Source organism: Nannobrachium achirus, assembly GCF_963921795.1.
Source record: "Nannobrachium achirus genome assembly, chromosome: 8".
Taxonomy (NCBI): domain Eukaryota; kingdom Metazoa; phylum Chordata; class Actinopteri; order Myctophiformes; family Myctophidae; genus Nannobrachium; species Nannobrachium achirus.
This window is the reverse complement of record NC_137817.1, coordinates 27,467,379-27,482,189: the sequence shown is the minus strand read 5'-3', so window position 1 is coordinate 27,482,189 and position 14,811 is coordinate 27,467,379. Positions and strand designations below refer to the sequence as shown.

The following is a 14,811-nucleotide window of genomic DNA, read 5'->3' as shown; positions in this document are numbered from 1 at the left end:
TTTTATCCACTCTCTTAAACCAAGATATATATGAAACTAAAGTTTAACTATAGGTCTTTTTCACATAATGTAATACTATTATACCTGTATGTTATGACTGTTTATTGTAATCTTATATTTCCATCAGGGAGCACTTAAGAAATAAGTGTTTTCAGTAATGCTTCTAAGTGGTATCCTCTGGGAATATTACTCCTTGAGGGGTTTCTTTTTTTCTTTTTCTAATTAAAATCTAATCAAAATCAACATCAAATCACTAGAGCCGGTCTCCCTGTTCCAAGTGTTTCCCATTAATCTCTTGACCTAAAGAATAGTCCCCACCTAATGCCATGCACATTCTAAAGCCATAAACACAATCTCAAATATCACTATTTACTTTCATTCTGGTCTCATCACTAAAGCTGCATGCTTTCTACGTTCAATCATCACTGTCAGGCAGAAACCTCATATCTGCATATTTCAACTATTTATATGTTTTAATGAATGCTCTACAACATCATTCAAGAGTGTTGCACAATAAAGTGAAAATAGCAGCTCTACAAGCTCACAGCATGCGACATCACAAAATATTTGGCAACAGCAATAAGATAAGGAACCGTTTTGGACATACAAGGTTTCCACCCAACTGTGACAATATGTAGGACTGGTACTCACAGTGGACTTCTAGGACTTCAGTTGTCATGTACGGGCTGGCCAGAGACACATGCTCCACGCTGCAGGTGTAAGCCACTCCGTCATCCCGCCTGTCCACCAGGAACTGGAGGCTGCTCTTCACTGTAAATGACTTCCCTGTGGCATTCACCTCTTTAGTGCCTGCAGAAAGCAAGTGAAGGGCACCATACATAAATAAAGGTAGAGTACGGGAGACATATCTGTAAGTTGTTTAGGCATTTTCACAAGCAGCCGTCTTTATGAATGAATTTAATTGGGAAAAGAAGCCCAAGAAATTACAGACATAGATAGATACGATGGATACTGTAGACAGACAGACAGACCGACAGGCAGACAGACAGAAAGACAGATAGATAGAATCTCTGATACAGGCAGCTTGCAGCAGCTACTTCATTGTTTATGTTGTTTCTCAAATCAGAAAAGAAGGCAGCAAGGAACTTTTGACTTGGTTGGATGGTTGTGTTTGCTCCTGGTGGACTATCCTTCAAGCATACAAGTCAACACAAAACATATGTACACATCAGACTTCCCTGACAAAGTGAAGTTCCAGCCATGCACACATTTCGTCTCTTGGACTTTATACTACAAACTTTATACAGTCTTTATACGACTGTGACATTGCTAAAAAAAAATAGAAAAACAAAAAGGTAGGGCGAGGTACAAATTTGCCATTAGTCATGCTTATGCCCAAACTGTTCATTACTCTCACCATCTGACCACAGCTTTCAACTTGACGTGTTTTGGGCATGTCATTTTAATTGGGGAAAGAAAAAAAATCTAAACTTTTTTTGTCTCAATTCCCTGCACGCACGCACGCACGCTGTATTAAGAAACAGAAGACAGAAAAAAAGAAGACAAAAAAAAAAAGTGTCAAAATGTCTTAAAAAATGGACATAACATGTAATGATAATATTATATTAATGAAATTCAGTGAGTGTTTACATGTATTTGACACAATAAAGTATATATAAAAAAGAAACAGAAGACAGAGATGTCTAAAGCGTTGCATTTTGCCTTGCATAGAAGGTAGATAGAGAAGCCAGTGGCACAAATCTGCCTGCAGAGTCCAAACTCCCACAGTGAAGCTGTCACTGTGTTTCAAGGGGGTTGCTAGTGTTACCAGAGAGAGCATAATATGCAGAGGCAGCTTTTCAGTATTTATGAAAATGCTTTGGAAAAGGTGAGGACCTAATGGATACTTTGTTGTGGAAACAAAATGCACTCGAGCAACTTGACGTAAAAGTATTCTGTATAATTAGAGTAAAGTCCTTAGTGTTAATTCAACTCTTGATGGACCTCTCTTCCGCCCAGCAAAAAGTGTTGGCTAACAAACAGCATAATTGTCATCGCTATCTTCCAGCCGATGCAGTTGCCATTTTCACGCTGTATAGATACTTCCCCGCTGTCTAGATAGCAAATGATCCTGCGCGTATGTAGCGGCAATGGGAGTGTTAACTGTGTTGGTCTTAAAATTGTGTGATCTGGCGTAATCAGGTCGCAATGCTATCTTCCGAGTTTGCAACTTGCGCTTAGACCAGCTCCAAGGCGGTCTTATCTTCTGGCGCAGTGACAGCGCAGGTGTTTCCTTACCATTTAGACAGCGGAACGTTCAACTCATTAAGATGTCACCATCTTCTGGGCTCCTAGACACACGGAGCGTGCAGGCATCCATCATGTTGTTTTAACGAGCCAAACTGCCGTGGACGCACCACTGACGCATTTTGTGCCTTGCGTTCAGCGCTGTGCTCCATAGATCATCTAAATACAGTATATGTCCTGACAGTATACTAGTCATATGTGGACTCTTTAAATTAATTAATACATTTAATTAGGATTTAACTGTGTACCCACTTGGTGTCTGCTACACTACGAAGGATTCTCCTATTGGTTGCAAAACATTGACATTTTTTGTTTTTAAAACAAAGCTGCATTTATACAGTAAAACATTTTAAGCTCTATCATATACAGTAATCTACAGGGACTTGGCCTCATTTCAGATTTATCACACAGTGCATAATATATAATATATATACTGTATGTCCATCCATTTTGGTCAAGTGGTCTCTAGCTAGGAACTCATTTGCATACTGTATATGCATAATGACTTGGGATGAACTCTGAGTGCATTAGAAGCAGGGTTTAAAGGACAACTTTATTTTTTTACAACAAGGGTTCATATTTTAGATTGTAATTAAAGAATATAAAAGATGAGTGCTAAAATTATTTCATTTCTATCTTTCTATTGTTTTAGAGATTCTTATTTCAGTGGATGGGGGCATGCGTGGGGGCATGAGGAGAGAGTGTTTTTTACTGGTGATTCAGTCAGAGTGTATGAAAGGGTGCGCTCGTTTTATTGTCCACGACATTGCAAGCGGCGCGAAGGCCAGCGGACCTTGGTCCTGCTCTTCGCCCCCGAGCGCCGCAGGCGCGAGTGGCCGCGAAGAGCGGGCCAGGGCCGCGCGGCCGGCGGAGCGCCGCGCGAGTTACGAAGCCGTGGTGAATGCAATCGTTATATTTATGCCCAGGCCGCAAGGCCTGGGCAAGCCCACGATAAACGCCCGCGCAGTCCGGTGCGCATTTCCGAACGCACCCTTTCCCCACACTCGGACTGAAACACCAGTAAAAAACACCATCCCGGGGCATGAGTGGCTAAATATGTCATTTTACACAGAATAAGCCCATTTCCAAGATACAACGCAACCTTTCATGGTTGGATGTGACTTATGGGGGCTAGAAGTGTTACTATAAATAGCAATAAAGAAACTGCTGGCTTATTGTGTCTAAAAATACATAATATTGAGCCACTTGTACGCATGCCCCCACATTTTAGCATGGTAAACGCGATAAAACAATACAGTAGAACGAAGCAAATCAAAACATTTTAACACTCACTTTTTCTTTTCTCTAATTACAATCTAAGATATGAACCCTTGTTGTAAAAAAACTATGTTGTCCGTTAATTGCTTATAGCCATGATAACATTTTGATTGATTCTGACCATTATTTACAACACTCTGGACCACAAATAGGGACTTTTTAGAATCTCCATGTTATTTTCGTGTTTTAGTACTTACAGCATGGGCTACTTCTACATTTGACACATAAATAAATAGTTTTGCTTCATTTCAATTGGTTGTGGATTTTAATGTTATACTACCGTTCCCGGTTGCTTAAAGGAGTAGTCACCCCCAAAATAACCTTTTTTCTATTAATTACTCATGCCATGGAGACTTAAGTTCAATGACGATTTATTGCGATTAATTAATCACGGAGCATGTCATTAATTAGATTAAAAATTGTAATCGCATCCCAGCCCTAATTATAATATAATATACACATATAATAAGTGCAGGGGAGAAAGGATACCCATCATGGGCGTATACAGGGCTCACCTAGAATAATAAACAAGTAGTAAGTTAAACATAGTTGTGAGTGTGTGTACGTATGTACGCATGCGTGTCTGCACATGTGAATGTGTATACAGAAGTAGGGATACAATCTATGTATAAAGTTACTGAGTAGGCAATAAGTAGGTGTGTATTTCAGAGTATACTGCTGAAGGGAGGATGGAGACTGTCAGTATTATAATCATGAACTTGCAAGTTGGTCATAAAATGTTCTTTTTTATAGATGAAAAACAAGACCGGATTGTGTCATGTCATACTGTAGATAGACGATACATTTAATATTTTAAACAGAGGAGCAGATCTACAGTATAATGCTATTGAATAATCCAATTTAAAAGGGCCTAAATATGTCTACATCTACACTACAGTAGGAAATAAATAATGCTGGGTTGAGTTTTATATTTTCTGCTAGTAAAAAGAGGGCCTTTTATTTGAGTATTTGTAGCTAAGAAAACCACACCAACCTACAGGTTCCCAGATGTGGAAAATCAGATGTGGAAATCAGATGGGTAAAAGACACAAAGACACAGAGACAGAGAGAGAGAGAGAGAGAGAGAGAGAGAGAGAGAGAGAGAGAGAGAGAGAGAGAGAGAGAGAGAGAGAGAGAGAGAGAGAGAGAGATTCATGATATATGTGGCTTTGATGCTACAGTATATTCACATCATTAGGCTATGTGACAATTCAACAAACAACCTCACAGACATCCACTTTAAAAAAAAAGAACCTCATTTGACAGTCCAATAAAAAGCACACGCTTTCTTTCTCATCTAGTATTTCCAACCAACCCTTTCAAATCCTTGGCTGTACATTGCTAATTTCGGGTCTGAAGTGATACTATGACATTTTACAATTTCAGTATGTGAATACGTTATTTTGACCAGTTTGTATGGCAGAGTATGCTAATCTAAAGGGTTTAGTACTATAACTAACACAACTATAATAATCTATCTATAAATGCGAGAAGTCTCTGCGTGTGTGTTTGTAATCCGCGTATCTCGAGAACCGTTCGTCCCACCGGCTTCAGATTCAGCACGCGCGCTCCCCGCCGCGGCACGGAGTGCAGTGCCGGGCCTCGACCCGACCCGACGCGCGGTTTTCCCTAACCGGCGCGAAACGTTTGGAATCTCCTTATGCGGGGCTGATTGTTGACATCAGGCTGTTCCGGAGGAAATCGGCGCGAAATCGGTCATTGTGACATCACTGCAGTGCCGGGCGCAAGCGCTGACTCATTGTGACATCACTGCAGTGCCGGGCCTTGCCTCGACCCGACAGATATCTCCGTATATGGGCATAAGACTGAGAACTCCATATATGGGCATATGGGCAGATACAGAGATCTCCATACAGTATATGGGCATATATAGACAGATATCTCCGTATATAGGCATAAAAGGGACACAGACCCTAGACCCGACAGATATCTCCGTATACTGAGAACTCCATATATGGGCATCTTGCCTCGACCCGACAGATATCTCCGTATATGGGCATAAGACTGAGAACTGAAATCGGTGCAAGCGCTGACTCATTGTGAGATTTGTGACATCACCTCATAAAAGGCTCTGACATCACGTACGCCACATGAGTCAACAAAAAATCTCTGTGAGTGTGTATGTATGTATGTAATCCGCGTATCTCGAGAACCGTTCGTCCCACTGGCACGCGCGTTCTCCATATATGGGAATAAAATGAATGCCCGTATGCGGAGCTGATGTCTGACATCAGAGTTTTCCGCAACCGGTACTATGTGTCCAGAGATCTTCATATATGGGCATAAGTGGACAAAGACAAACAGATGGTCAAAACGGGTCCTATGACAACAGGTATATTGGGGTTTGCATTAAAGGGTGGGGCATTCATGGGGTTTGCATTAAAGGGTGGGGCATTCATTCCCTATTTCAAATTCGGCACGCGCGTTCCCCACCGCAGCAGGTAGTGCAGTGCTCGGCCTCGACCCGACCCGATACACGATTTTCTGTAACCAGCACGAAAGGTTCGGATTCTGATGTCTGACATCAGGATTTTCCGGAACTGACACTGTGTCTGCATAGATCTCCATATATGGGCATAAAATGGATGCAGACAGACAGATACAGATATCTCCATATATGGGCATAAATGGACACAGGCAAACAGATGGTCAAAGATCTCCATATATGGGCATAAAGTGGACGCAGACAGACAGATACAGATATCTCCATATATGGGCATAAATGGACACAGGCAAACAGATGGTCAAAACGGGTCCTATGACAACAGGTATAATGGGGTTTGCATTAAGTTTGTCTCCTCCTCCATCTGTTTGTCTGTGTCCCTTTATTCCCATTATGGAGATCTCTGTATCTGTCTGTGCCTCCGACTGTGTTGCAGACACAGTGCCGGTTCCCCCTTTAATGCAAACCCCATTATACCTATTGTCATAGGACCCGTTTTGACCATCTGTTTGAAAAAGCGACAGAGATCTCATATATGGGCATAAAATGGACGCAGATAAACAGATATCTCCATATATGGCATATATGGGCATACAATGGACGCAGAATCACAAAGTTCTCCGTATACGGGCATAAAAGGGACACAGACAGACAGATACAGAGATCTCCATATATGGGCATAAAATGGACGCAGATAGACAGATATCTCCATATATGGGCATATAATGGACCCAGAACTATAACTGCAGTGATCTCTATATGGACATAAAATGGACGCCGACAGACAGACAGATACAGATATCTCCATATATGGGCATAAATGGACACAGGCAGACAGATGGTCAAAACAGGTCCTATGAAAACAGGTATAATGGGGTTTGCATTAAAGGGCGGGGCATTCATTCCCTATTTACATTGTTCCGAGTTGGCCAGGTCGCCGACTAGACGCTGGGCCGCCCTATAACTTTACAGAGCAGAAAATGAAGCACAAGTGCTTGACTGCAGCGGTTGCAGTGTGCTCTCCTTTTTGAGCGGTGGTCACACTGTCTCCATAGCGTGGCTGTGTGTGTATCCGTGTATGTATGTATGTATGTAAGTATGTGTGTCTGTATGTAGCCTCTGGTGTATGTAGCCTCAGTACCCCTGGGTGACCAGAGAGGTGCTGTTGAGTCTAGCCTGCCCTGAGCATCAACTGCAATAGCAGTGGTGGCCTAAGTGAGCAAGTATGGCTCACACTCTCACACACACGGGTGCACGGGTGCACCCCCATGAATGTTCTTCATAGGGGGAGGGGGTTTAACCCATTTAGACTGGGGACCCATTATTACGCATTATTACGCATTATCTACAAGCTCACAGCGCGGCACTCGGTGCTGCGCTGTGTGAGCTTGTAGATCCGCTATTTTTGAAAAATCTTGAAAATGTGTGCAAGTCTTTGAATATTTAAAATCCTTCTATGTCAGTGGTGCTCAAACCTTTTCATGTGAATAACCCCAAAATGATATGTATTTGGCCACATTTTCACCACTTTTCAAAAATAGCAGATCTAAAAGCTCGCAGCTGTGAGCTCGTATATCTGCTATTTTTCTAAAGCTAAAGTATAAAATAACTAAGGCCCCTCCACCTTGGGCCCCCCCCCCTTGTGACGCCCCGGACTGCTACCCTAGCTGTCCAGGTCCGTGTACTCTTCTATTGATAAAATGTTGATCCTATGGTCGGTTTGTAGGACCACTACTGGTTGACAAGCGGTGCTGCATGAAGGTCAAATCTATAAATAAGTTATAGTCAGCCAAAACAGGCTTTCTGTTGTAGCTGAACACTCAATTTGACGAACGAACATTGAGGGACAGCGAATGCACTTTCCGGCACCGGCGCCTGCTGTGGCGTTGCCAGATTAGGTATAATTGCCGCAGGCAGGCGCCGGTGCCGGGGACTGTATTCGCTCTTTCTGCGAACATTTGGCAAACATTTTTTTTAAATTGCAGATCTACAAACACACAAAACGTTTCAAAGTGACGGGGTGTGAGCTTATAGATTAGTTATTTTCAGAGCTTTGGTGTAGAGAGAATTACTAGCGGACCTAGTATAGAGCCCTGGGGGACCCCATTCAACTAAGTATATTACATTGTGTTTAAGTGGTTAAAGCTCACTATAATTTTACCTTGAGTGACTTTAAAAGTGTTGTGCAAACATTGTTACCATCCCTGACTCTCAAACTGATGAGTATCAGGATAAGGAAGCATGTGGTGCACCGCAGGCATTGATTTGACAGTTTCTTTGATTAATTAGTGTCAATACAAAGAGACTTTTCCCCACACTGGGACAAGTGTCTCGTGAAGAAAAACAACAGACTAAGATGTAAAATATCAAACTCTGTTACCCATCATCGATCTGCAAAGTGTCATAATGTTGGATGCTTAAGTGTACTTGCTTGCTTGCGTGTGCATGAAATCAATCTGTGCTTTTTGCAGTGGTAGGTGTGGCATGGGCTTTCTGTTCGCTATAGCCGTGGTCCTCAAAGTGGGGTCCGGGGACCCCCAGGGGCCATTAAGGGGTTTCCAGCAAAATGAGTTGATATAGCACCAAAAACAGCTCACGTCCCGTCGCATCGCAATCCACTATTTTCAAAGAATCTTGAAAAAGATTAACACAAATCTTGTATCTAGGGTCATTATAGCACAAAATATTTTCAGATGGGGGTCCACGGCCAAATATGTATTAATTTGAGGGTGGGGGATCATGATGACATGAAAAAGTTTGAAAACCGCTGCTCTATAGGGTTTAGAATAGTGAACCTTATTGGCTGTCACTTATATATGGCTTTATTCCTTGCAAACAGATGATTTGACAGATGACAGCTGGAAATGTGTAATGCTGTGAAGAAAATGCACTGTGTATAATATATATATAAATTGTTGAAAAACTAATCATCAGAGCATGAAATACAAATGACATGTTTTTGCTATTACACCTGCTGTCGCCCAGGAACTTTGTAGAGCGGGGCCCCCTGTGGGGAAGGAAGTGACTGACAGCAGACACTGTTGGCATTAATCTACCACAGAAGTACCAATGGCTTAACAGGCTGCTCCCAGCACATGTTCACATAAAAAAGCCTTTCATGCAGTATATAAAAACACACACACTTGGAGCCAGAATTGACAGATTGAAAATTCACCTCTTTGATACTTTTTCAAAGTAAAGTTCCTCACTTTGCTGTGACTTGAAGGTGCGCCACACTGGGTCTGTTTGCCCAAAACACCTTGTATAGTAAGCAAAACTAATATTAACAGTGCTACATGTATATTACATATCGTTGCTGTCGGTTGGAAACCTCATATATCCAACTGTTACATTTCAGGAGTCAAATTTAAAAATAGCAAATAAGTAGAGCAGGGGAGTCCAAACTTTTTTAAAAGGGGGGCACATTCGAAAATATTAAAACACCCAAGGGCTGACTACATCTCCTGACATAATGTACTTTCGATCGGACCACCAGTAAGACTCCCTAATCGGGAGATAAGCGACCGTCAGGTCACAGCGTGATTTGAGAGCAAAATGTGTAGGAGCAGTGTCCAAAAAAGTGTTTGAAAAAATCAGCCTGATGGTGACGCTATATGGGAGAGATCCATGTTGATGACATGAGTTTAGACATATTGTGTACCGATTTGCGTGATTTTAGGGCAAAATCTGTAGGAGCAGTGTCCAAAAATGTGTTTGGAAAAATCGTCCTGATGGTGGCGCTATATGGGACAGATCCATGTTGAAGACATAAGTGTAGACCAAGTGTGTACCGATTTGCGTGATTTTAGGTCAAAATGTGTAGGAGCAGTGTCCAAAAATGTGTTTTGCAAGAATCGGCCTCATTGTGGCGCTAGAAAAGGGTCATGTGAGAATTGATGGAGGTTAAGGTTTGGCAGGCAAGGAGAGTGCGTGCAAAATTTGGCATGGATCAGGGCAACAGTTGCAGAGATATGAGCAGGGCAAAAGTGTGACGTGTGACAGACTGACAGACAGCTGGTCGAGGTTTTGATAGTAACTGCGACCTGGCGGTCGCAATTAGGTGGTAAGCCGGGTTGAAGAAAGAACATGTAAACCTGGAAACAAAGGATATTCTCCCCAATGTCTTCAGATCTACATCATATTTGGATATGGCTTCATTGTGTCAGTGTGCTCTCCTGCTAGAGGACAGGCAGTGCTACAGGCCACAGCCAGACCCTGTGTCCAGAGAGTAACGTGAAGCAGGTGTAGAATGTAAATAAACTGTCTGTGCATTTCCAGCCATTATTCACAGCTACAGTTATAAAGTTATGTTAGGATAGACTATTAAAGATTCCACATCAAAGTTCTGGACATGTTGCCAATAAATGTATTCACATTAGACCTTGTACATTAGAGAGAGTGAGACAGACAGACAGACAGACAGACAGACAGACAGACAGACAGACAGACAGACAGACAGACAGACAGACAGACAGACAGACAGACAAAGACAGAGAGAGAGGGAAAGAGATAGAGGGAAGGGGAGGAAGAGAGAGAGAGAGAGAGAGAGAGAGAGAGAGAGAGAGAGAGAGATCATTCTCAGTGGCTTTTGAGATGGATAGTGGGCCTAGTTGTGAATGCTGTGTGCCAACTCACTATTGGCCTTTCAGGGAGCTACGTGCATGTCATTTCAAAAAGAAAACTTCACATCCCAGCCCCCTTCCCATCAATCATAATGCGATGCTGGCCAGACACACAGAACCACCAAGACAAAAAACGCTCTTGCAAATCTTCAATAACTCTTCAAGTAAAGTCTGCTCAGCACAATCAATTATATAAAAGACCTGCGTAGAGCTTAAGGTATACAGCCATCAAACTGAGAGGACCTCTCCTTCCACACCTACACAGACAGACAGACAGACAGACAGACAGACAGACGCACGCACGCACGCACGCACGCACGCACGCACGCACGCACGCACGCACGCACGCACGCACGCACGCACACACACACACACACACACACAATATGCTGCACTGGTGTAGCACAAGCAAGCAGACTACCAAATAAGCATTGCCCTATGCTAACAGAAAACACGGTGAAGGTCGGTGAATTGCCATTGAACTGGGTTAAAATTAAACACTATGCACTAGCCCTCACATCACCTTCAATGCTTGTGAGTCATGCTAGAAATGCTCCGAGACCAAGTGTGCAAGGAATTCCATGGATTTAGTATGACCAGCAGTCACTCATCTTTACCCCTGATGCCTTATATGGTTTTATAAGATCATTCTATTTAGAATCCATCATCATTACTCCTTCATTTTGCAGCTTTATGGCCAATATTGTCCAGGTTGTGAAGGCAGGGACATGCTGGGCCCCTGATTCAGCCCTGGAAAAAGAGTTGGAGAGGCCCTCATTGCACGCTATAGAGAGAGATCTCTCTCTATAGCGCTGCTATAGAGAGACGAATTTGGGCCAATTACTGTACATGAGTTATATATATTTCGTCGTTGTTGGGTGGAAACCTTGTATGTCCAAAACCATTTGTTTTGTATTTATCATTTTAAAAATGATTTAAACTAGTGAAAACAGCCGATCTACAAGCACACAACGCTTCGCACCGCGAGGCGTTGTGTGCTTGTAGATCTGCTGTTTTCACTACTTTTGTGCAACAGCCTTGTATGATGAAGCAGGGCTTTGCTTTGAGAAAAAATGTATACATTTGAAACTTGGAGATACAAGGTTTTCTGCCCGACAGTGACGATTTACTTTCTTGGCCGCCCAGCCCCCAAAATGGACCCGGCCGGGAATGAACCTGCCGTTCGGGAGTTGTCACGCTTTTCCCAATGGCCAGCACGTCCCTGTGTGAAGGTGATGTGCAGCCCTGAAGGCATAGCTATTGGTCCAAGTCTTAAAGTCAGTGTAAGTGCTGGCTGTGAGTCAGGTAGATCACTAGTTCTTAAAGTGTTTGTGTGGGAACCCCCAGGGGTCCTTGAAAGGGTTCCAGGGGGTCTACAGCAAATGAGGAACACTTCATTTTTTGGCAAATCTTCTCTGGTGGCCCCTTGCACAAATTATTTTCAAACTGGGGTCTGCAGCCAAATATATATATATCACTTTGGGGGTCCTTGAGATGAAGATGTTTGAGAACCACTGAGACAGATTACAGCTAAATCGTTCCTGGAGGCCAAGGTGTGTGAAGTAATAAGATTCAATAACGTTAAGGTAAGTGAAGGTACTACTTGACTACATGACGAGAGAATATTATCACCAAAATCCATGCAACAGAACGTACCTTGCACCTCCTTGTCATTTCTGAACCACCGGATGTTAGCAGCAGGTTTGCTGCCGGCTGTAGTGCACGTGAGAGTGATCATGTCTCCTTCCATAGCAGGCTTTGTGAACCCAGTGATCTCAGGCCGCAACGGCACGCCTACAGTACAAAAAAAGCAAGACACAGCTCAATTGTACACCACTTTATGACTACTGAGTTACTATCAAAACCTCCACTGGCTGTCCGTCCATGCGTCAGTCCGTCAGTCAGTCTGTCCGTCACGTCACACTTTACCTCTACTCATATCTCCGCCACTGTTGCCCCGATCCATGCCAAACTCAATTCACGATTCACAATTTGATGACTATCTCCACTCCGGTAAGAGTACATCGTTATTGTAAATGTTCATCTTACTCAAGTAAACATACTAGTACTGTAAAAGGAAGGGTTACCACATAATAGGAAATAGGTAATAGTGCAAATAGTTCGTGAAATTCCTGACATTGTGCACTTTCTCCAAATTCTCAAAGACTACAGTATTTACTGCAGTGTATACTCTAGCTGTAAACCATTGCGTATTTTTGTCAATTAAAACAAATTAACTCATAATAAAATTAAATCAATAACATAAATAAGTCCCAGATAGTGGCTCTAAAGCACTTATTGATTTGTAAATTCTAGCTGAAAATAGTCCAGGGAGCAAAAGATTGATTTATGAATTGAACTCAAATGTCCATGACTGATTAACTGTGCAATGATGTTCAAACGCAGACTCAATTATTCAGGTAGGTTCAGTAACGTTACTATGTATTACATGATCTAATCAAACTAAATACAAAAATAAAGCTGTTAAAGCTGTTAACTCATCCAGAGCCCAGGACATTAACGGATTAGGGGGTCCAGAGTGCCCCCTCCCGGCCCCATTAACGGCCATTGTCTTATTTTGAAGGCCAGAAGTCTAGACCGGAAGTACTTCCGGTCTGACGTCATCGGATCCTGCGACGGAAGCGATCATTGTTTACGTGGTGCCATGCTGGATTGCATAGGAGCGTTTATACATGTGTTTTATAAGCGAGCATCTGCCTCCATCTTCGCTTCTAAAGTGTTGTTTTGAGATAATGGACATTAAAGATGAGATCGGCCGTCCACCTCAATGTTATGGGATGACTATTGTGTGCTCGTGGAGCCGTGATGATGACAAATCAGCGCGGATTTCGTCTCCGGAGCGTCGGCCATTGTACTAGGTATTTTTACTCGCCGTTACAGTAATATATTACTTTTCGCGCGACATCACGCATTCGGCACTATACGTACTCTAGTACTTATCGCGTGACATCACGCGAAAGGCACTAGATGAGTTAATGGAAAAACAACCAAGTAAGTAGAGTATAAATATGTATTTGATAATCAGTCTTTCTCTCTTTTTCTTTTTTTTAATTTTATCCCACGATTTTGTAACCCACTTTCCACCCGGTGTCAATTATCTAATGTAATCCTGGGCGCTACACTACCTCTGCCAACCTGGGGAGACAATGGATAAACCTCATGCTTCCTTCTATGCATGAGGTGTCCAAGTTGTTTCGTTGAACGTAGCACGTGGAAGGAGCACGTTATTTCAACCAGTTCCTTTCCCCTCCATCAGGACCCCCTGTTGAAGACCCCTGTCTATATACGTTGTTTGTTAACTGGAGTCCCCCAGGAGTCTATACAAAGCCCCTCCCCTTTTCCCCTCTACACCAAATCTCGACAAAAAAATAGCACACAATGCGTTGTGCTGCCACACCTTGTGAGTTTGTACACCTGCTATTTCCTGCAGAATGTTTGCCCCAGAACAGGTCCATGGCTGGCCAGGAGAGGCAGTATAGAGACCAGGAATACTGCATGTTTTTTGTGAGGGTACCTAACCTAGGAGACACGGGAGAACATGCAAACTCCACACAGAAAGGCCCTTTAGCCAACCCCACCTAGGGTATGGGCATTGATGACGCGGAGGGGAGAACACGCCCCCCCAGCATCCCCGGCGGGAATCGAACGCAGGACCTCCTAGCTGGGGGGCGTCAGCACTACTGACTGCACCACCATGCCCCTGGAGGGAATGTTCTGACCATTATGTTGAGCAAAATCCTCCTGTATATATCAGTCTGTTATTTTTATTCACTACATACTTGCTTGAGGAAATACTTCTGTTCTATTAATTGGCAAACAGCATGTTAGCATTTTCACCATCAGAGGGAGTAACAGCACTCACGGAAATGTCCTTCAGGCAATTTGATTTAGTTGGCATACAGAGATACCTCTCCCTCTGCCCATGCCAAATAAACAGAACTGCCTGAAGGGCATTTCTGTGACTGCTGGTATTCCCTCTGAATGTAAAGGAACCTTTCTAGACCACACAACCTGGAAGTAAATATTAACCTCTTAAACCAGGGGTCTTCAACGTTTTCAGACCAAGGATTCCTTATGCTGAGAGAGAGACGAAGCAGGGACCCCCTCTACATATTGCATAAATGTTTGATGCAGATTTTCATCGATTTCATAGATAGA

General features: G+C 42.9%; 1 protein-coding gene across 1 annotated transcript in view; it reads right to left on the bottom strand.

Annotated features, from left to right (window-relative positions):
- Positions 1-14,811, bottom strand: part of cadm2b (cell adhesion molecule 2b) — a gene marked incomplete at both ends in the record, with an annotated part of 202,725 nt that overhangs the window by 11,456 nt on the left and 176,458 nt on the right. Inside the window, 2 exons of the mRNA XM_080730898.1 lie at positions 652-810; positions 12,289-12,426. Coding sequence (XP_080587024.1) covers positions 652-810; positions 12,289-12,426 — 297 coding nt within the window. The remainder of the gene's footprint in view (positions 1-651; positions 811-12,288; positions 12,427-14,811) is intronic.